The sequence below is a fragment of the Stegodyphus dumicola genome, chromosome 6 (assembly GCF_044657685.1).
Source record: "Stegodyphus dumicola isolate Sdum_Otavi_A_Nest chromosome 6, ASM4465768v1".
NCBI classification, from domain to species: domain Eukaryota; kingdom Metazoa; phylum Arthropoda; class Arachnida; order Araneae; family Eresidae; genus Stegodyphus; species Stegodyphus dumicola.
In genome coordinates, this window is record NC_140773.1 from 182,281,914 (window position 1) to 182,306,975 (window position 25,062).

A 25,062-nucleotide genomic window follows, 5' to 3' on the forward strand; every position below is an offset into this window, starting at 1 on the left:
ATTAAATCTGTTTATATATTGTTCTCTACCCCCTTCACTTATTTACGGGTTAAATTAAGATCAAATGTCAGTTATTATGCTGGAGGTCTGTTATTGGATTTTAAGCCAGTGCTATCCTTATGCATTAAAGATGAGAGGCTGCAAGAGTTAGTATTACATCCAAAGGAATATTATATATTTTTGTGATGTCTTTATTCAAATTGTTGTGATAGTTTGTGAAGGGAGGCCTCCATCTAACATTTTATAGTAAGCCTTTTTATGTTATTTTTATATTAACTCAAATACTATGCAAACTTAACACTATTTTGTTATTCCAGGTACCGTTTCACACAAATTGCTGTTGATCCTCAAATAGAAACAGCAGATGGAAAGCATTATGATGTTCTGTATGTGGGTACTGGTATGTAATCTCTGTGTCTAAAGTTATACTTTGAAGTAAAAGCAGTTTTTCTTCATAACAAGATATGCTCATAATACAACATATGTTGCATCTAAAGTTTTCTGATGATGATTTGGATGTCTATTTGAGTGTTAGCATTATTTTCCGTCCATTGTTTTTTCACGAATAAATCTTTTCTTAGTAAGACAAGACTTAGTAAAGAGATAAAATAAGGAATTTGGGGTGTTGGGGGGGATTGGACAAAACAGTAACTTTATTTCAACATAAATTTTGAGGATGATCAGACACATGTCCCCTTTTTCAATAGCAAACATCTTTTGGCTAAAATAAATAAATAAATAAAATGTAAAAAATTACTTTTGGAAGAAGCTCTTAAACAGGAGGGAAAAAGCTCTTTGCAAAAACTTCAACTGTATTTGTTTCCAAAATTAAAATACTATTTCTGCTATTATGTTTTGCTGATTTATTAAATATTTGTTTCCCTACTTTTTAACCGCCCACCAGCGGCCGAGCGGTAAAGTCGCTGAACACTGGTAGTTCGGTCCGAGGTTCGAATCCCGTAAACGGGCTGGCTGCATGGGTGTTTTCATGGTTTTCCCCATGTGTAACGTGTATACGAGCAAGTTTCTCTTAGAAAGTCCTTCACGAAGGCATCCCTCCTCTTAGGCAGATAGCCCTAGTGTGCTTTGCCATAATTAAATACACCACCTACTTTTTAACCTCTGTTCATTGTCATATTTCTCATTTTTAATGTCAGAAAAAACTTCACAAATTGTATTTGCTAGGAATTATTCCTATTCTTTGCTGATGTAAACATGCATACATGCTTCTGAGAATGTAAATAATCTTGTTACAAAGTTAAGTAGACATGAACATCTAAAAAACTATGTATGAGTGATTTGTTTACTCATGTTAACCGCATAAATTCAAAATTAATATTAAACAACAGCAAAATAGATACACACATAGATATCTGTCTAAAGCAAAAAAATTCAGATTCATGATTCATATTTACTGTAAAAAAATATTACTGAGACAAGTGCAGAAAATGCCAAATAACTTCAGTCAAAATGTATTATAAATTGTATGTAAGTGTATTTTTGTTAAAAAGTTATACGTATAAAAAATTGTCATTGAGAATTTTCTGAAAACAGAAAATTTGTTTGTTTATGTCCAAAACTTATCATGGATTATCTGAATCCTACTGTATTATTTTCTTTTATTAATTATTATCTTTGCTAATTAATTTTTTATATTAAATTTTAAACTGCTTTATTTTTAGATAATGGAAAAGTGCTGAAATGTATAAATGCAGGAAGTGATTCTTCCACTGGAAAAGTTATTCCTGTTGTGATTGAAGAATATCAAGTTTTCCAACATCAAATGCCAATTGCAAATCTTATGGTTTATCATACACCTTATGAAGCAAAGCTTGTTGTTGTATCTCGTGAAGAAATCAAAACAGTCCCATTATATAGCTGTGATCATTATGCCAAAACTTGCAGGTATATGAACTTATCTTTTCCATGTTAGTATTTACATAAAATCTATTCATTTTTGGAATTGTTTTTACATTCTGCGGCAACTTCTTAAAAATAATAACTACATATACAGGGTGACCCATATATCTATTAACTTATACAGCTTTGAAATGACTGTGTACTCATAGACATTTCATGCAAAACATTATACAAATAATACTGACATCAGTGAACCTTGAAATTAATGTCTTCTAAATCAGCTTCTGTTTGGATGCATTAATTGAAACAGTACCGAAAAGCATATTGTATCTTGGCATGTCTTGTAGAAAAGCATGAACTGCATGGCTAATGACAGTTTTCAATTTCAAGTCATCAACAATTGATATGCATAGATTATCTGCTTCAGGTAACCTTCAAAGACCTGAATTAGTCTGGAGTTGTCAGATCTTCATAGTTGGATGGCCAAGTCAAATTGCCAAAGTGAGAAACTTAATAATTGGGGAGTACAGCCATGCTTGCCCATTGCATATTCATATTAGAGCCAGGTTGTATCTATCAACTGTCTTGCCCACAATTCTGGGGATGGTCATCGTTCCTCTGCAGTAACCACTGAGTGCTGGCAGCATAGTTTATTTTAACTACAGGCTTGTGCCATTACCATATACAATCAAAAGTCGTTAATTCGGACACCCATAATCCACAATGATCTATAATCCGGACCTCAAAGCTACAAACTTTCTGCGCATGCGTCGCGTTGATGCATGCGCGTAAGACCTTTACGGCTGCGAATATGCGTTTGCGTATGCGCATAATACGTTTACGCATGCGCGTTTAATGTATAAATGACGGTATAAGCTAAGTTAAAATTATCTAATTCAGTTAATGTTGCAGATTGCTTTGTTCCTTAATCTTCGAATTGGATCCGGTTTATTATTTTTTGCAGACTGTTAGAGCAATTTTATAACAGTAAGCTTGAACTTTCGATTATGTCAAATAGAATTTCTGATATATATTTACTAATATGTAAAGGATCTACAAAGCGAAAGTATGTTTCGAAGTCCATTAAACAAAAAGTGGAATTGCTGCAAAAAATGGATAAAGGCATAATCCTTTGTTTATCTAACCATTCCGAAATCTGTTTATCAATTTCACGCTGCTCTGCCGCGCGAAGGGGGCAGAGCAATAAATTGGAAGTTTATCTGTCAGCACTATCCTTATCTTCAGGGCAGATGTTTTTATTTGGCTTATAATTCCTTACTAAATGTAGTATTTCATCTCAATGTACTCCGTCTTTGATATGATTTAGATCAAATTCCTTGTCATTATAATTTGCTTCCGATAGTGAAAAAAATGGCAAAGAGGTTATTGAAAACTAAAAAATTTCTATTGAGAAATTAGTCGGTATTCTCAACACAGCAATTATAGTACTTGAACAGTGGAACTTTGTAACTGAACAAGAAATTATGTCTGTTTATAGAATAAAAAGAAAGTATCATCACATAAAACGAAGCAACTTAAAAACAACTTACATTGAAAGAAATGTTTAATAAAGTAAACAAATAAATATTAAGCTCTTTTTTTTTTTTTTTTTTTTTTTTTTTTTGTAAATTTTGTTACCCTTTAGATCATCATAATTGTTCTTTATTTCATAAATTATGGTTTCATATTTTTAATTTTATAATTTCTGCATGCCATCTTACCAGATTTAAACTGATGATCTATAATCCGGAATCGATGAAGTCCCGACGCCGGATTAATGACTTTTGACTGTACAACTGAATTGACCACGGTATACTAATGCCATATTCCAATTTCTTCATGGATATAAGTATATCTTATATTAGCATGTGTATTCTGGCAGAATTGCAAACTCATTGGTAGATACAGTATGCACCTCCTTATATATATGTTATGTACTGTCAAAACCCAAAGTTGGCATCTTCATGAATTAACCCAGTCAGTCATGCCAAACCCAAAATATACAACAATGTAATCATTACTTTGGGCTTTCATCACCACTTCTAGGTTTATTCATAAGTCACTTTTATGGGAGACTAAATGTATTTTTAAAAAAGAAAGGGTCTATCAAAGCCAATGAACTGCAGGCTTATTACAGGTGACCTATGTGGTATTCATGGCCAATTCATGAATCGCCATTATAGTTTAGTGCAGTAAATTAGTTAGATTGTTAAAATTAAACCAAAGGACAACATTGGCCCCATTGATAGCAAAAACAGCCACTAATATAGGACAGTGCAATGTTTGTTACAGTGGGAACAGCTGTGAAAGCAAGTGAATGGTGAGTACATAGCAACACAATTAGCATAATGCTCCAAATCCTTAGAAAACACTCCTTAAAGGCCATTTTTAATGTCAGAAGCATGTAACAGTATTGAGGCTGTGATATGTTCATCCATTTTCAATGACTTTTGCATCTATAAAAATTTTTATTGCCTTATTTATTTATTATTATTGTATTTTTGTTGTGCAAAGGAAATATCATAGAGATTTTTAATTATGTAATACTTATAGTGCTTACAATAATGTGGCATTTAAGCATTACACAATTTAATTTTATTTTTCATCCATCAAAAACACAAGTTTCATGAAACATTTTTAAAAGTGAAGTAATTTTTAACTTTGGCCAATGTCTCTAGAAGAAATTTAGAAGTGTTTGGCCAAAGCCTGAAGTAATGTATAATCAGGCATTAGTAAAACTGACTGACATTTTTTTTTTTTTTTTTTTTTTTTTTTTTTTTTGTCACTTAGTCTGGCTTTAGTTAAAGCATGTATAAATAATCTGTAATCTGAATAGCATATATACTGAGTTCTTTTTACATGTGATTAAATCTTTAGTCAAAGTATATGTAAATAATCTGAATAACACACTATATACTGAATTCTCAAATTCATGAAGAATGAAAGAATGAAGAAAAACGTGCCAAATTTAAATTAAGGCTAAAAGCGAATTTATTTTGATATAGATCTTTGGATAAAATTCTTTAAATTTTAAGGGCAGTCAGAGTCAGATTTGTCTTCTTCAGGAGGAAGAACAAATTGCCAAAAAAGAAAATCACTGAAGGAAGCAAATGATCAAAGCTAAAAGAAATTTCTCAAAAGTGCTGGTTGGTGGCAAAAGCTCAGAATTGGCAAAGAAACACTACAAAATTTAATTTAAAATTGGGCAAACCAGCAAACATATTTTGGCATAGATTTTGAATAACATTCTTATCAATTTTAAGAAAGATCTGACACTTCCCTCCTCTTCAAATGCAAAAAATATTTTGCCAAAAACAAAATTGCTGAAAGAGGCAAGCAAATGAAACTAAAAGAAATTTCACAGAAATACCAGTTGAACTACTTTGGTTTGGGGCAGTTTTTTTCCTTCTCCACCGAAGAACTGTGTGTGATTACCAAAGTCAATAAGCTTTTATTCAGAATCTATGCCACAATAAGGTTGCTGTTTTTCATAATTTAAAAAAAGCTGAGTTCTGTTAATATAGTGTATCAAATCAGCCATTAAATTTAAGAAAGTGAATACAGATTACAAAATAACTTACATTTTTCATATGTATTTTGTGTAATTATATTATAGTGAAGTCTGCCTTTGAAAATATAGATTATATCTCTAAAAACATAAATACGCATAAGCGTTACTTCTCCGTAGAAGATCAAAAGTGCCTAGAACCATTGATAATCCTTGCAGAGAGGTTTCACTGTAATTTATATTCCACGATAGCTGTATAATGTGATTATTGTATCTTATGATATAAATTTCAAAGTAATTTGTTAGTGATTCATAATTGAAATAAAAATGTATGATTTAATATAATTCGTAATGAACAGTGAGAATTTTAATATCGTAGAATACTAAAGAATATGTAAAAGATTAAATTAGCAACGTAAATTTACCTACTCAATTCTAAAAATAGTAACCTCTATTTGCACTGCGTCATTTTGAAACTAATCTATGTCATATGATTCTTACATAATTATGATGATGTAAACGGAACTAAAATTCAAACAGCCAATAATAATTTTACAGAAGTATTAACTATCCAATCAAAATGCATTGAGAACCAAAACTAGCTCGGTCTGAATTAAGATTTCACCCTGAACATAATGCACTTGCTTTGTACGCTTTGGCCTGGCTGGACTGCTATCTGTCTACTCCTTCTTTCTTACTGCAAATTCATCTAAAATGTGAACATTCTCGGTATAAGCACGATTAATGTGCAACTTGATTGTGGCTTCAACATGTTTACTGAAATAATAATTTGATTAAATCTACTTTGACTGCAAAATTTCGTATTCATTGTGGATCGGCATTTTAGCATTCTACGACATCAAAATTTTTGCTGTTCATTACGGATTCAACCGCCTGCATTCTACTACACAATCTATTACAACAGTTGTTTTTGAACTCTATACTTATTATATAAGTAAATACATTAATTAATTGTAATAAATTGCCTATTACTTGTGCAAAAGCTGCAAAGAAATAAAATAATAATGTATTTACTGATGGATTATTTAGTATATTATCTCCTTTGATAAAGGTAGTAGAATTTTAGCAGAATGACATAACTTATAAGAACATTTAAAAAATTAATCTTGAATTTTTTATATATAAACATCATATATGAATCATACATATGAAATCATCATATATGAATCATGAGTAAATTGAAAATGAAAACTCTAAAAAAAATGAAAATATAGTTGACAAACCAAGTAATTATCATCATTGACCAGAAATTGGTTGACTTTTAAGGGCTCTTTTATTTCATGGTGGTTAGTTGATGTTTTTTGATATTTAAATGCAACTATTGGTCTAGTGTATATAGCTGGTAAGAAAAGGTGACATTTGTTGAGAATGCGTGAGAAGCGTAAATTGTCAAACTGTGGATGCAGAAAATTAATTTTAATATAAATTTTGCATTTAGTGTTACAGTTAGAAGGTTTGTATTTACGGTAATCAAGAACTAGGTCTTTTGTAGATCACTGTATTGTTCTAGAAAATATTTTTCAAGTATTAAAAGAAATTTATTAGTACGAGAGTGTAACCATATAAGTTGTTTTTTTGCGAAATTTGCAGAATCAAAAAATTTTTTTAATTGTTTCAGCACTTTAATTGAATCTAAAGTTGGTAAGAATATTTTTTTGATTCTATTCCCTCTTTTACCTCTTTGTGTTTTGGTGCTGGAAAATTTAAATTGGCTGAATATTGATTTATTAGAATGATCTCTGCAACTTTGAATGTAAGTATTAAGTCCGTAAGTATGAAGCGTATGTTGTTTGAGAGTATATAGCAGTTCTTGAAGAATTCATATGTCCAAAATCTGCATTTTAATATTATTGAAGTCATGATGTTTAAAATGTTCTATTTCCGCTGAGTTAAGTTGGCTAGATGAATTAATTTTAGTGCCATTTATATATATTGCTTTGAACTATTTAATATAAGCTCTCAGGGATTGGTTTGTTCCCCTTGAAAAGTCAACCAATTTCCGGTCAATGACAATAATTACTTAGTTTGTTGATTACATTTTCATTTTTTAAATATGCTTATAAGTTATTTCATTCCACTAAAATTTTATTACCTTTATCAAAGGAGATAATGTACTAAATAATCCATTAGTAAGTAAATTGTATATATATATATTCTTTTATGGCAAGTATACTTACAATGCACTCAGTTTTTTTTTCTTGTAATGACTACTAATTATTTATTTCAGTGAATGTGTTTCTCTTCAAGACCCTTATTGTGCATGGGATAAATCACGAGGCGTGTGCAGTAGTTCACGACATAGGTAAGTTAAATGTTTTAAAAGGAAATAAAACTCATTTGAATAGTTGTGTGAAAGTTAATATAATAGAATTATTCCTGCTGATTGATTGAATTGATTCTTTTGATTATTGATTTTTTAGAGTGGGGTAGTAACAAGTTTTAATATTTCCACTTTTTTCAACGTTTTTTTGTTAATGAAGTATGTTATTTATATTAGTGTTGATACTATTTCTAGCAATAGTTACTGTATATTCCGGTATATAACACAATGCAAAAAGTAAGATTGAAATTTACAGATGCACATTATATGCTGGCTATAAAAATGATAGATTTAAAATTAAGCAATGAGCATAAAAAAAAATTAGATTTTTAGGTGTACCTGAATGCTGTTTATTTAAAAGAAATGACATACCTTAATAAACCTAAAAATTTTCATTATCGGATAACATGAATAATTCATCATATTCATCTTCTATTATATCTTGAATTCTGTTTCATCTTCAAAGTCAGTGTTATGCTGATCCATAAATAGGTAATCATCTTCCATTCCTTCTAGACTGTTAGATATGCTGCATTTTTAAAATGACTTTTGAGTTAATTGGGGTTTAATTTAATTGCCTGCTTTTATTATCCACTCACACACTTCTAAACTGGTGTGAGGCATTTGACCTCCTTTTGTAAATGTTTGTTCACCTTCTAACATTCATGTATTCTACTGTCATTTCAAATTTTCTTTGAATGGTTTATTGATATGCACATTACCTGGAATAACTGGCATGTGTGGCATTTTTCTACCTGGAATAACTGCCCTTTCAATAATTACTTCTTAATATCCATCAGAGGAGATCTAAACATGTCCCAGACTAAAAGACTTTCTGAATTCATTAAGGCTTAAGGATGCTTTTGACAAACATTTCTTATGCACAATTTCACGTGGTTTTCATCCAGCCATCCTTTCTCGTCAACATGAATGAAAACACCGTTTGGTAAAATACATTTTGGCATCATCTTTCTTTTAAAAATAACCATGGGTTTTAGTTTTAAACCAAGCAGGAAAACTGTGAAGTGACATCTTTTGTGACCTGTTGTTTTAAGGTGAACTGTTTTTGTTCCTTTCACACCAATTATTTTATTTTCTATCACTTCAAACATTACTAGAGTTTCATCCATATTTCAATATGTGACAGTAAATATGTTTTTTGCCTTCACAGGTCATAAGATACTTCTGGAAACCAATCAATTTATTATCCAAATCTTTTGGAAGCCTTTGTAAAAATTTTGTTTTTTTCTCATAGAACTAAAATATTCTGTGCCAAAAATCTACTACACCAACTCAAAGTTCATTTTAAAGTTTTTTTATTTTCATTCTTTTTGGCTCACTTTAAGGCAAATAAACGCATACTGTTTCTTGTTACAATTAATCCATTCTGACGCCTTTCTAGGATTCAGTTCACAACACTTCTAGGAAAGGCCATTTTGTTACACATTTATGCAAAGTGCATTTATTCTTTAGCATATTAATTATTGTAATTTCCTTTTTCTTTCACATATGTATGGAGCTTTCACCAATACCAAACATCCTTGCTGCAGCATGATTTCCATTTTCTATCACAAAATGAATGGCTTTGCATTTGAAACCAGCACTGTATTTGTTAGTTTCTTTTCACGGGAGCCATATTTACTACTAAAAGGAACATTAGATCAACTGTATTTCAACTAAAGCAAATGCGATTTACTAAAGCCTTTGATTTTCACTTCAAAATCACAGCTTCAAATGTCTACAGAAAAAGAAAACATCTAACTTCTAATTCCACAAATTCGTTCAGGTTGCAAGTGATTCTTACTCCAAATTATATCCCTCTTTTCTCAAAACCTTAGGGTAGCATTATTTTGGACATTTCCATTTACTCTCTCAAGCATTTAACCCACACATGTATTCTTCCCCTTATCAGCTTGTTAGTTCAGTATACCATTGTTTGAAAGGCTGGGACAAATCTTCAAATAAGTGACTTCAAAAGATAAGAGCATTACACATGTATCTTTTAGATTTCTTTATGAAGCAATGGTTGCATGTTATACAGTACAAAGTCTTTAATCTGGACTCGTAGAGACTTCGGCGATTCCGGATCAGGGGTTTTTCCAGATTATAGATCATCAATTTAAATCTGGTAAGATGGCATGCAGAAATTATAAAATTAAAAATATGAAACCATAATTTATGAAATAAAGAGCAATTATGATCTAAAGGGTATCAAAATTTACAAAAAAAAAAGCTTAATATTTATTTGTTTACTTTATTAAACATTTCTTTCAATGTAAGCTTTGTAAGTTGTTTCGTTTTATGTGCTAATACTTTCTCTTTAATTCTATAAACAGACATAATTTCTTGTTCAGTTACAAAGTTCCACCGTTCAAATCCTGTAATTGCTGTGCCGAGAATACCGACTAACTTGTCATTTATCTCTTGAATCTAGCAGTTTTAAATCCTGTATGAAGAGTCAATAATTTTAAATTTATTTTTTTAGAAAAATTAATAAAATATTTCTTAAAGTTTTAAAAGTTCACTGATCAATGGGGCTATAGCTGTGTATAGGAAGAAAAGTAAAAACTGGATCATTTATAATAATCCAGGATGTTTGTTTAATATCCCAAATTATTCATGTGACTGATAGTATTTAATTTTTTTGAAGGGTGTGGAAGAGAGAGACATTTGTACAAAATGTAGAAGAAGGTTTTGATGCAAGATGCCATGAAGGTATCACTTTATCATAAATTTCATTTTTTATTGAATATTGCTGTAACCTTTATCATGTGCTATTTATTATTTTGATGAAAAAAAGTGTGCCATAATTAACTGTAACTTGTATTTGTTATGTACAGGAAATTAATTCACATATGCTTTTTTTAAATTTAATTTTCTTAAATTTTGGCTGTTATATAAATAAAATTTCATATTTTCTTTAGTAGCAAACTAGAAAACAGTACTTATTCTTTAGGGTGTTATGTATTCAGCAAAGAAAATAATATAATTTTGTTACTCAAACAAACAAATGGTAGTGCATCAGCAGTAAAATATTTTTAAAAGGTTAATTTTCAGTTATGAATATGAAGTTGGTGACTTTTGACTGTTTATGTGGTGACAGTTATAAAGTTATGAATAAATTAATAATGAAATAAGAAAATTATTGCCAATGAAGCTCACATGGCACCAATAATTAGTTACCTAATCTAAGTTCTTATAACTTATTGAGGATAAATATGATTGATTTGAAATATTGAAGAGTGATATATAGTTACAGTTTAGTAATTTTAGATACTTCTTCATTTACCGTTTAAGTTATTTCTCATAGCTCATTTCACTCCAGCTCATTTGGAATTATCACATGTAGCAAAACAAGAAGAAATTTTTCCGAGAAACAAATTTCTCCTTCTACCATTGACATAATCAACTGAAACAACTCACCTGAGTCTATATTTTGGCTGTGTACATGGGACATTTTGTGATGTAGACATAAGTGTTTTGCTTGCAATCTGCCGCATAAGGTTTTTCCCAAAGAACTAGTTTTCATGTCAGCCATTCGCATATTGCCGTCAGTGAGAAAGGTAGAAATATATTGAAAAACATACTTTGCTTTTTGCAGAAGGAATGCAGCAACATGACTAAAAAGAACAGCTAACATTTATTTCACTCTTAAAATTGACTAGGTTGCATCAGCAGCAATTTAAATAAAAACCAAAGCATGTTTGGAATTAACCAACTCTGTATTTCATAGTAGAACAACTCTGTATTTCATTCTGTAGTGAATGCATTCTAGTTCAGGAAAAGTGGTGCTGCAGTCACCCTTCCAACCACCCTCCTCCCCCACTGTTCAGTAGACAAGCTGCCAGCACATCTGTACGTGCTCTTCTGCTACTATTATTTGTGTTGTAAATAAAATACTGCTTTATAAAATGGAAGCTTTTATCTCATAGCTGCATCTAAAATTACAACATTGGTAACCCGGATTACTACAAACACTTCCTTCCACTGATGATAGAATGACAAACTATGTCACACTCCAAAGCTCTCCTTCACACATGCTCCACCCCACAACCTAACAACAACACATATGCCAGCAAATGATGTTTCCCAACCATGCTCCACCAGCCATCAACAGATTCAGCTATGCACGTCCACATACCACAGTCACTGCTCTCAACGAAACAGCCAATCATATCAATGCATTGGGCTCGCAATCACGCCCACAAACCAAACTTCTCCTTATATTGCATCAGAAATGCTTCAGAGGGGAGTGTGTAGCGATCTCGAGAGCGACTCGATGCTCACAAACTTGAAAAGAGTTGGAATTCTTGAACCTAGTGCATAGGAACTCTTTTGCGCTAGTTGTAGAGAATTCGACTCGCATTATAACAGACCCAAGATTGAAATCCCAAAGTCATTACCATCTTCAAGGGCATGCGAAACTCATGTGCTGCGGCACTTCTCATTGATGCTAATAGATGGTGACATGAGCAAGGCAACTATTCACTCAAAGCCACTGGAAAGGTCTCTCGCACCACATATTCACTATATGTTCTTAACAACATGTCATTGGCAAATCAACCAAAACTACATCATTGGCCAATCAGCATCAGTTTACAACTGATTAACCCTTTCCGGACGGGCGTCCCATATACGCATTCCCTATGAACATCTCTCACAGCTGGGCATTCCACCCACACATCATTAGAAACGAACGTAAGGGACATGTGAGGCATATATGCATTTAAGATGAACCATTTTTTAAGGCCACCAGAAGGCATCCTGTATCCATTAATTTCAAACTGAATTTAGTTTTAGGCTGGCAACCTTCAGTTTGATCATGTCCTGCGTAACATTAATGTCAGTTGTTGCGGGGGAAAAGGGAAAACATGATGTAAGCAAACAGAGCTTATCTCTTTAACTCGCCATGGGATATGAACATGCACTATTTTGATATCCCTTTGAATCATTTGTTTATTTATTTATTTATTTATTTTTTTTTCTGCTACTACGTAGGTTCTTTTAGGGTACTATATAGAGTTCTATTATGTTTTGCATCGCTTTTATCGCTTATGTTTTGCACACTCCCCTTTTTGTTTTGGAAAGCCTTGACTTCAATTTATTATGGCAAGCTGGCATTGTTTATCAGAGGAAGCATATATTCACATGGTGAATGAGTCAGTTTGTGACATGGATGAGAGTAATGATTCATTTTCTAAAGAGTTAGATTCTCATATGAACATTTTATGAGAGATTGAGCTCATGGAGTGCCTGCCTTTCACTTCACGTGAAAGATTTTGTTAATTTTTGTAAATAGTTTTTCAGTCTTTCTTATATTTTTTATTAATTTTAAAATTTATTAATGCATTTTATCAATAAAAACTTTGGAATAATTTGAATAGTGCTTCTGAAAATTATTTCTCAAAAAGTTAGCAATTTTTTTTTATGTTTTCATGTAAAGGAAAAAGATTATTAAATGATAATTTTAACATATATGATAGCTTAATAATGCAAAATATTACCCAAAATTAAGATGTTAGGATGTAAACTTTGTTGTGTGTGTGCACGTGGTTCCCCCCCCCTAAAGTTAAGCTTTGCGACGCAAAAAAATGTGCAATCACAGATCTGATAACAGTTTTAAAAGCAGCTCCCAGGTCTGATAACAGTTTTAAAAGCACATGCTTCTTCATTATAGAACAGTTTAATTGATCCAAACATAACTCTGTAGGATAAATATTTTGGTACTTGCTGAGTGTTCACTGCCACACAGAAAATTCACCAAAAAGTATTCATGAGGCAAAGCAATATGTTGCCAAAATAGTATTTATGTGGTGACCCAGATATGCATGATAGTACTTATTAGTTTTGGTCAAAGCACAATGCTAATGCACAGATGCCAAATTTGTGCAATGTTCTGGTATTTTTGCTTAAAAAATATGATAGATCATTGTATACTTGGGAAGAACAGAACCACAAAATAGGAGATTTTCTCAAGAAAAGGTAAGTTTCATAAGCGATGTTTCTTGCTTTTTAAATGTTTTGTATAGAATTCTTAATGTGCTGCTCTTTTGAAAAGTGGCTTTTGCCTTTCATGATTAACTTGACAAAAAATTAATTGCCAATGAGTTTGCAAATAGTCTTCAAAGTCAGCAATAAGTGAGTTTGCAACATTATGATGGAGGTGTAGATAATCAGAAAATGCCGATATTTTTGCTGTTACTTGAGAATTTTAAACTGGCAGATTTCTCTTTCTTGTAATCAATCATACCTGTAAATTTCCTGTTGCCACACCACTTTACATTATTTTGTATTGCATTCATTTAATAGTTAGTGTATTGACTGTAATTAATGATATATATATATTTTAAGCAAATTATGTTTTTAATTTTTATATAAATTTTCTTCAATTAATGTTACTTAAGTTATTTAAACCTCAAAAATATTTTACATAAATTAAAAAATATGTTGCCTCAAAAATATTATATGTTTAAACAAATATTTACCCTTTTAATCATTATAATAACAACTTTAAATTTATTTCGCATATGACAAATTTTAAAATAAAGAATTGCACATAATGCAGCTTTGCATTCTTTGCAATATATACACTTTTGCAAAAAAATCGAAGCAAAAAAGGACTTTTGCGATCGTGACGAAATTTAGTATCCAAAAACATCTTGATCGAGCATGCAAATGATCAAAGTTTCAAGGCAAATGAACAGAAATTGCAATCATAGTGCTCATTTCTAGTGCACAATTCGCAAAATATGAAACCAGTAACAGAGGCGAAAAATTTATCTTTTTTAATTGTAATCCATTAATTTTAATGTTGTAATTTTTTATCCATTGTAATTCCGTAAAGGAACAACTAAAGATTCCATTACGACGATATTGAAGACTTTACAGACAACTAAACAGCTTCGAACATGGTCGCATTGTAGGGTTGTGTGAAGCTAGGTGGTCATACCGAGCAATAGGCCGCACCTGCAGCGTACAGACAGTGCTGTGCAGCAATGGTTGCTACAAGGAAACTGCTGACGAAATGAAGGCTCTGGAAGGCCAAGGAGCACAAATGCAAAGCAAGACAATATGACTGTTCGCCAGGCTCGAACCACCCCAACGGCATCATTCTCGACTATTCAATGCACTAAAGCTACGTCTATACCTCCCGTGGTACTGTCCACCATCTCACAGTGCTTGTCTAAGGTGGGGTAATGCTCACAGAGGCCTTTTAAGACATTTGCCTTTGACCCAACAATATCGGCGGAGTCGTCTGGAGTTGTGTCGTATAGTGTTCGGCGATGAATCCCGCTTCACTCTTGAAGCAGATGACCACCATGTTCGTGTCTGAAGAGGATGGGGCCAGCAATCCCAATCAGCCTTTGTTTTACAAAGGCATACAGCCATAACCTCTGGTGTCATGGTGTGGGGCCCTATTTCTTATGACAGCAGGTCATCTTTAGTCATCCTCTGTACATCTTTAACAGCTCAACGATATATTATTACCATCCTGCAGCCGGTTGCATTACCCTTCAGGGCACGTCCTTCTGGGGCCATTTTCTAACAAGATAACTCCTTGGCCAGCACGGTCACCAGACCTTTCACCAATGGAATATGTCTAGGACGTGGTAGGCCGCCAGAATCGGGCACCCCAAAATATCGCAGATCTGGAGCGACAACTGATGAATGCCTGGCAGAATGTGTCGCAGGATAACATTAGGAACCTCTACCACTTCTTGCCTTGATGAATTAAAGCATGCATTGCTACCAGGAGCGGTTCGACCAACTACTAATTTGAATACTCAGTGGATGATTGTGAGCCATGCACAGGTACTAGACCTTGATTTTTTAATCATTTTATTATTTGTGTATGAGCTATATACATGTTCAATTCAATCAAAAACAACCACTTTCTTCGTGGTGCTTTGATATTTTTTTTTTTTTTTTTTTGCAAAAGTGTGTATTTTCAATGGTATATAACCTACTTTGCATATATTTTACGAAATAGAAATCTTCCCTGTCTTCATCTGAAAATTCATAACTGAAAAATGTACCTTAAGAATAAATAATTGTATCAACTTTTGAATAACCTGAAGAAACAAAAAAATTGGAAATTAAACCTGCTTGAACACCATTAAATGAAACAAAATTTTTAAAATATACATATGATTTCAGTTAAAGTGTCACTATCTATGGAACTTTGGGGGGGGGGAAAGATTATGTTGTACCTTAAATATATGGAGCCACTTTGACTATTAAAAAAAGGGAAGGAGAAAAAAACATTGGGCGTATTTAAAGAAGACTGAGTCTAGTTCATCGTATCTTGTAGAAGCAAAACCAGTGAGTGTGAGGTAGGCTCATCCATTCCCAATGAAGCACAGAATTGGAGCAGAAGCCTAGTTTGTTTGTGATATAAAGAATAGGCTTAACAGGTTCACCTTGGGTTAATCACTTAAAAGATTAAAGCTGCCACTGCATACATCTTTGACAGTTACAAAATAACAAGCAGATGAATGAAATCAGAAAATCATTTTTACATTTTAAACCAAATCAAATCTCATAATTAACATACCAAATTTGGCAACTAACCACATTGGTCATTTTAATGAGAAAGTACCTGATTTAATTTTTAGTTAAAGTTTCATCGTGTATTATATATTTAATAGTTTTTATAACTGTATATAAAAAATAAGAGTAAGTTGATATCTCAAATAATGGATACCATTGAAAATGTTGATTTTGCATCATCATATTAAAGAAATTATTCTGTTAAGATGGCATTACATGCGTAAATACAAATAAATATTCTATGAGAATTGTAAATTACTTTTCATTTACCTTCTTGTATTATCTCTTAATGTCTTTAACCAATGTTTAAATAATATTTTATTGAACAGAAAGATAGAACTAGGAGCTAGAGTAGAAAGATATAGCTAAAAATTGCATGTCATGTTCTTTTTGAAAGTATTTTGTAGTATTATTCTGGTGTATATAAGTTTTAAATTTCTTGAGAAATGTATCAGGTAAATGCACATTCTTTATACCACCTTTCTAATAGTTACTAATAGTTAAGTAATAATACTTTCTAATAGTTTCTAATAGTTAAGTAAAATAAATTGCATACATAAATCAGAAATATTCTTACACCTAGTTTATCAATATTACAATGTTAATGGATTTTTTATTAAAGCTGTATTTAAAAGAGAACAAGTGGTTCTTGGATATTTGATTTCTTGTAAAAAATGTATTCTCCTCTAAATGTACTTTAAATTAAGCTCAAATACAGAACATTGGTTATGTCTATGATGGCAAAAATGACTGATGGAAATTAAATGGTTACAGTTATCTGAATTGTCCCCCCCCCAGATATAATTCTAGCATTAAAATAAATTAATCTCTGTGGAATAATTTTTATGGCAAAGTATAATAAATAAGATGGTAATGTGATGTCAAAAAATAGTTATGATCTTTGCTAACAAGGAAATCATTTTTAATGAAACAATAATAGTGGTTACATTAATGTAAGCCATGCTTTCATAAATTATAGTGTAATTTTAGGAAAGAGGTTCTAATCAAACCAAGATTTAATTTCATGAGCATATGCAAACAGTACTGGATTTAGACTTGATAAAGCCTTAAGCTGTTTGAGATATGGGGCCCTTTATAAGTCCAGATATTGTATGTCAGTCCCAAATATGATTTTTAAATATTTAGAGGGTTTGGGGGGGCTTGTGTAGCCTTATACGTAAATCCTGCACTGTATGCAAAGTGCATGATGTTAGTCAAAAAATGATACATACTACTACTGCATGTTGTCACATAGCAGTGCGAGTTACATATTTAACAAAATGGTATCCAGGCCTCTGAGCATCATAAGATGATATGTTATGGTAATTTTTTTAAAAATGAAAGTGTGAAATTTACATGTAACCACAATATATAATGAAATTTTTACCAGTGATTAACTTGAGCTTAAATTAAACAGTTTAAAGTGCCCAAACATCAGTGCAAGGTGATCTTAGCCAAACTTGTTTGGAATTCATTGCTGTCATTTCTGTGAGCATTCAATAAGTGTATGCCTGATCTTTGAAGATCATTGGAAAATATATTGCCAACAGTAAAATGCTAGAATATTAGTGCATCTAGGTACACTGCTTAAAAAAAGGGGCGACAGTTCTATATCTCCAGTTCAACTAGGGTCGATTGAAGAAATTCAACTTGCTTTTTTCATGTCTCGAAAGTGCGACTTAGGATATGTATTAGATTTATTTATAGCACTGTTCTAATATAGGTATTTTGACACAAAATCGGACTTTTTCTGAAATGACATGACAATTTTTTTCCGCATTTCGATTCCACGACTCAAATTGTGCCAAACTGCCAAGTTTTGTAAAAATTGCACGAGTAGTTTTTAAAAAATTAGCTCCTCAATGTTAATTGAATTTGTACATATTTATTAATCTCACTTCTTTTTATTAAACTTATTCGATTTTTCCTTTCAAATTTTGAAATTTAGGTTCCTTCCAAATAAAATTCCCCCCCCCCCCCGTTTTTTTTTTTTTTTTTTTTGGATTTATTTTAAAAATTTGTATTTTAAAATAATTTTTATAAATTTTTCGAAAAAAATTTTGAATTATAATCTATAAAACCGTCATCTTAAAGTAGATGTATTACTAAGCATACCTGCAAAAAAACAGAATTTTTTATATAAAATTTCCGAAGATATAGATGAATTTTATATATTGGTGCATTTTGAAATTTGGTATATTTGTTGAACATAATAAAACATCAAATGTGGTTTAGACACTTTGCTAAAATTATTTGAAAGTAGAAACGATGTGACTTTTTTCCGCTCATGCACAGTAATAAGGTAGGAATGAGTTGCCTTTTTTTTTTTTCCGCTCTGGCATAATGGAAGTGAAAGGAAAATTGGTTGCCATATATTAAGAAGTTTGTTAAGTGAATTATTGTTGGCGCAAACTGAAAAAATTGCTCCATGATAAATTTTTGAATTTCTCCATAAATTTTGCATTAATTTTACAAAATTTAATATCTAGGCATAATTTAAGTCCTAGAAACGAAATATGGAAAAAAAATTGGTATATCATCTCAAAAAAGTCCGATTTTTTGTCAAAACACCTATTTTAGAACAACGCTATATATAAATCTAATATATATCCTAAGTCGCGCTTTTGAGTCATTAAAAACGCAATTTGAATTTTGTCAATCAGCCCAGTAGAATGGGAGATATAGAACTGTCCTTTGGGGGGGGCAGTGTACCATGAAAGCTGCCTGCCTTCAACTGCAAAGATGATTACAGATCTGTAGCATGTTAAAAAAAAAGATGGAAGATAGTTTTTTTACTATATTGTTATCTGTTACTTGAATAAAACACAGGTTGTGTAATTTCATCACAGAATCAAACTGTGCATTAAAGGTGGAAAGCATTTAGCTCACTGCATCCCGAAAAATTTATATCAAGTTTGTTTGCTAGCAGAGTTATGGCCATATTTTGGAGGATGAAAGTAGCATTATGTTATGAGTTTTCTACCTTGTGGTATCATCATTAACACCAGTTACTATTTTCAAGTTCTGAAAGATGTGCATAACACCTGTAAAAAAAAATGACTTTGGTTTGATCATCAAAGTCATTCCATTTCTTAACACTTACGAGTACTTCCTGGGCAATATTAAAATATATAGCAAAAAGTTAAAATCAGTTTTTTGGTACTTACCAGTGATTTTATAATGTAATAAGCAAAGTACTCAAACAAAACAGTTATCTTGAGGAACATCTTGAAGAACGTGCTCATACAGAGTTTAAAAGATTACTACATACAGAAAGATTATTTTTAAACTATTTATTGATATAAGTGGGAATATAGCTCAAAAACCTATTTCAATTCAAGAGGCAGTATCATCAAAAAATGAAGTTTAATATATTTGAAAGTTAGTCAGACCTTTTCATTTGATGACAGATGTGATTAGACTTATACAGTATTACTTTTTAAATAGGGAAATACTAATACTAGACTAGAAGAGAAACACGCTAATGTGACAATCAAAATCGTAAATTGTATTTAGCGTAAGTATATTGAAACACTCAATCGATTTTGAGGGCAGCTAAAAGTCCCTCCTCATCAGGAGAAAGAAATACCTAGAAAGAAGAGAATAAAGGGGAAGGAGTCTCAGAAACACGTGGTTATAACTGGATTTTTAATCAGAGTTTCACTGGCCTCCTACTTTTACTGAGCCAAGCTATCTGATCAAGCATAAAGGACAAGAATTAGCAGGTCTAGTTAATGATTTGAAGTCCAATCCAGTCCTTCCTAATGCCTTTAAAATTCTACTATCTTAATTCGGTTATTTTTGCTGATAGATGGCGTTACCTTCTCGCGTTTGGTACTACCAGAGGGTATAAAAATCCGTTCAGTGGTTGCTTTCCATTATTTGAAGTTCAGATTTTGAGCGTGAAGGTGCATTTGCCCCTCGCTCCCTATTTTTAACTTCGCTAATTTTTCTTGTCCTTTATGCTTGATCTGATAGTTTGGCTCAGTAAAAGTAGGCGGCCAGTGCAACTCTGATTAAAAATCCAGTTATAACCATGTGCAGTGCTGATAAGGACCATGTGTTTCTGAGACTCCTTCCCCTTTATTTTCTTCTTTCTAGGTATTTCTTTCTTCTGATGAGGAGGGACCTTTAGCTGCCCTCGAAATCAATTGAGTGTTTCAATATACTTACGCTAAATACAAGGTTGTTTTTACGATTTTGAAATACTAATACATTTTTCTGTTAGCTTCTGCCCCCCCCCAAAAAAAAATTCAGGTCATAAATTTTTCAGTCTTTTTAAATTCTGTTTCCTTTTCAGTTTATGTAGCAAACGCATACATACATAAATAAAAAAATTGGAATTTAATTTTTTTATTTGTTTGTATATTATATGCTTGGTCGAGTAAATATTTCTGATTACTACAAAAATCAATTTCAGTTTTTTGTTTGCATGTTTCACTCTGAAAAATTGCAAGTTTATTTCAAATTTCAGATGTTCAACTGCAGTCTGAAGGATCAGGATTTTTTTTTTTTTTTTTTTTTTTTTTTTTTTCCTTATTGTTATTTTTTTCAGTTTGATTTTACCTAATACAGCTTCATACCACAATTTAATTCGCTGTACATAAAGCAAATATTTTAAATAGGACGGGCAACTGCTGGTGGGACAACCCCTCAACGGTCCCCTCACCATTCAGCCAGTCGTCATGACACTCCTGGGGGTGGTTCCCCTCCTTCTTCTTCTTCGACTACTGAGACAGAGGATGATCTGAAAGAAGGTAAACTCTACGGCCTCTTGTGTGGCTTTTAAATAGTGAGGGTTTAGAATCACTTGAGCAGCTCTTAATGTAGTTATCTTATTTACTCTTAATAATTATACATATATGTATATATATATGTATATATATGTATAATTATTACTAACTGCTTGATCTGGTCAAGTGATGTCACAAACCAACTTAGCTGCGTCCTGCCCTCAAATAGCATGCACTGGGCGTCTGTGTGCAAATTTCAAAATCTGCTGAATTGTCATGTTTGTCTTAAATGCTGCTGTTAATTCGCATAAGTGCAGTATCTGTTGTAGATTTGCATATTTGTATAGATAGGTATTTGTTATTTTTTAAACATTTGATGGCAGAAAATGCAATTATAAATTTGAGAATTTTTGTTATGATTTAGGATATATAAAAAATTGATTTAACATTTCTTCTAATTGTATGCTTAGTTTTTAATAATCACTTATTAGTGGCTGCTGCCTCTTTGTTAAAGAGCATTTCTGTTAAAAATCTGAAAGCTGCTAAGGAATATTTCTTTCAATGTATAATTTTCGTTTATAAGAGCAACAGAACATCAGCTACTTGATACTAGAGAAACTATACCATTAATCTAATTCTATTCAAATTTAAATGTAATATACCAGTATTAAACTAAAAACGTTGCTGTAAATTATTGAAAACTTATCAATCTCGGCAACACAAAGCTAGCTGTAAATATTCTGAGAATTCTGCATACTTAACTAGGGTTACTATCAACAATTAATAATTTAATACATATGCCAAATAGTAATCTGTTATTTCTATCTTTGACTAAAGAAGTTTCCATTTATCTTTTATTTTCCTCATAATTGGTTGAGTTTCCTTCGAATCAGTTCATTTAAATGGTAACAATATTTTGTATCTTTCCATAAAATGATACATTGACTTACATTGGTTCCACAATATTGTGTGTGGAAAAACATTGCAGCTGACTTAAAGTTGCCTGAAATTTTGCCGAATATAGAAATAAAGATCTTAGAAAGAAAATGAAGAGCAGTATTAAAGCTTAAACTTGCCTTCCTTTACTATTAAGTAAGAAGTAATTTAAATAATCTTATATATGTATGCATTTGTAGTATACAGTACAAAGTCCATAATCCGGATGTCCATTATCCAGAATGATCTATAAACCAGACCTCAAAGCCACAAACTTACGCATGCGCGTTTGATGCACGAATCTGCTACGCATGCACGTAAAGCCAGTACAGCGTTTAACCATGCGTGCTTCCGATAGTGAAGAAAGTAACACAGAAGGTTATTGAAAACAAAAAAAATTTGATTGACAAGTTAGTGGGTATTCTCTACACAGCAATTACAGGACTTGAACAGTGGAACTTTGTAACTGAACAAGAAATTATGTCTGTTTATAAAATTAAAGAGAAAGTATTAGCACAAAAAATGAAGCAACTTAAACAGCTTACATTGATAAAAATGTTTACTAAAGGAAACAAATAAATATTAAGGTGGTGGTGTTTTTTATTTTTATTTATTTATTTATTTATTTATTTTTAAAATTTTGATACCCTTTAGATCATATAGTCAAAAGTCGTTAATCCGGACTCGTCGGGACTTCGGCGATTCCGGATTACCGATTTTTCCAGATTATAGATCATCAGTTTAAATCGCGTAAGATGGCATGCAGAAATTCTAAAATTAAAAATATGAAACCGTAATTTATGAAATAAAGAACAATTATGATCTAAAGGGTATCAAAATTTACAAAAAAAAAGCTTAATATTTATTTGTTTACTTTATTAAACATTTCTTTCAATATAAGTTGTTTAAGTTGCTTCGTTTTATGTGATAATACTTTCTCTTTAATTCTATAAACAGATATAATTTTTTGTTCACTTACAAAGTTCCACTGTTCATGTCCCGTTAATTGCTGTGCCAAGAATACCGACTAACTTGTCAATCGAAATTTTTTCGTTTTCACTAACCTCTCTGTCACATTCTTCATGTCTTTATCCATTTTTTGCAGCAATTCCACTTTTTGTTTGATAGACATCGAAACATACTTTCGTTTTGTACGATCCTTTGGGAGCTCCAGAATGAAAAATTCTATTTGACATAATCGAAAGTTCAAGTTTACTTTTATAGTATTGCTCTTACAGTCTGCAAAAAATAATAAGCCGGATCCAATTCGAAAATTAAGGAACAACGCAATCATCAACATTAACTGAAATAGATAATTAGATAATTTTAGCTTTCACCGTCCGTTATACATAAAACGCGCATGCGAAAACGTATTCTGCGCTTGCGCACACGCAAATGCGCAGTCGTAAGAGGTCTTACGCGCACGCGTAAACGCCTGTGCACATGTGTCAACGTGGCGCATGCGCAGAAAGTTTTTAGCTTTGAGGTCCAGATTATAGATCATTCCGAATTATGGGTGTCCGAATTAACGACTTTTGACTGTAATTGCTTTTTATTTCATAAATTACGGTTTCATATTTTAAATTGTACAATTTCTGTATGCCATCTTACCAGATTTAAATTGCTGGTCTATAATCCGAAAAAACTTCTATACCGCAATCGCTGAAGTCCCGACGTGGCTGGATTATGAACTTTGTACTGTATGTGTGTTTTATGTGAATTTGTTACCCAGCTCCTCCTATGTAGACAGCATATTTTTAAGTGAAGGGGTAATGATAATTAGGTACTGTCATGCCTCTGGCCACTGATAATGAAATTCTATTTGGCACATGAGCAAATTCTTAAGCCATCAGCTAGAAGACAGCTGATCTGAGGAGTGATATAGAAGGTAGAATTGCAGAACTATTGCGTCTTTTTTCTTCAAGTTATACATGCATTCTTACAATCTTCTAATGCCTCATTTCATGAATATATACAGAAATATGTTAAAATGTAAAGAGTCTGTTTGTTGGTCACACTGATCCCCTCTGTTTCACTAATAAATTAATCAGATTTGCACATCTGTGTGCATATATATATCATCATATATGTATAATCAAACAAAGCAGTATCTCATAGTTATAAGTTGTATTGGTTTTTGTAGTGTAATATACAACTAACCATGCACTCTGCATTAGATTTCAGGCCCTCAAAAGTTAATTATGTAACCTTAATAATAGTGCTAAATTTCTTATTCATTGCTATGTTCATGGTCAATTTTGACATAGTAGCTTTAGAAATTTTTTTTCATATTTTTATGAATACCTTTCATTAACTTAATCTTTGAATATTCTCTGATCAAATGTATAGATATATTTTACCATGCTGCAGTATATAAGCCTCATGCTATAATTGTTTAAAAAGATGTCCTAAACATGAAATATATTTAATGTTTTCTCATGGTCTCAAAGTGTTTCTGATATTTCAACTAGTATAGTCTATACAGTTGTTTGACATCTGTTAGGAATGAGAATGAAATTTGAAATGCTTGATAGCTTACATCTTAATCTAACCTTAGGTGCAAAATTTTAAATCAGTCTCTCAACTGGTATATTGTGTGATTAAATAATTTTTCAATTTTAATATATTGATTGAGATATATGTATGGAAATATTTTTTTTTTTTGAAGTTTTGTCATTTCTCATTTATATTGTTTGAATTTTGAAAATCTGTGCATGCTGTTAATCAAAATTTTCCAAGGCAATTGCAAAATGGAATTAGATCAATAATCATCCTAATGCATAGACAGTGAAAACAATAGAACCAATTGGTAGAAATACTAGATTATCAGTTACTATAAGTAGCAGGAAGATAACTATATGCAACTAATAGCAAAGATTATATATGATTGACTAAAGGTCCATGCTTAAAATAGTATATATCTTAATATGTAAGTTAATAATGCAACCTACAGACTACAGATGCAGAATTCAAATTTGTTGTTGTTAATGTGTATAACACTAAATTTCAAAATGTATAAAGCATCTTGTAATTCTTTTTTTTTTTTTTTTTTTTTTTTTTTTTTTGTAAAAGTATAATTTTTTTCTTAGATGAAGAACTATATGTAAGTTAAGGATACATCAACCTACAGACTA

General features: G+C 31.7%; 1 protein-coding gene across 9 annotated transcripts in view; it reads left to right on the forward strand.

Moving 5' to 3' along the window:
* LOC118201469 (semaphorin-1A-like) overlaps positions 1–25,062 on the forward strand; it is a 407,500-nt gene that overhangs the window by 371,092 nt on the left and 11,346 nt on the right. For 7 of the 9 annotated variants that reach the window (XM_085819221.1, XM_085819222.1, XM_085819220.1 and 4 more), the window contains 5 exons: positions 318–400; positions 1,683–1,905; positions 7,617–7,691; positions 10,360–10,424; positions 20,885–21,016. In XM_085819221.1, the coding sequence (XP_085675347.1) occupies positions 318–400; positions 1,683–1,905; positions 7,617–7,691; positions 10,360–10,424; positions 20,885–21,016 (578 nt within the window). The remainder of the gene's footprint in view (positions 1–317; positions 401–1,682; positions 1,906–7,616; positions 7,692–10,359; positions 10,425–20,884; positions 21,017–25,062) is intronic. The other 2 variants (XM_085819225.1, XM_085819226.1) reach the window with 1 other exon arrangement.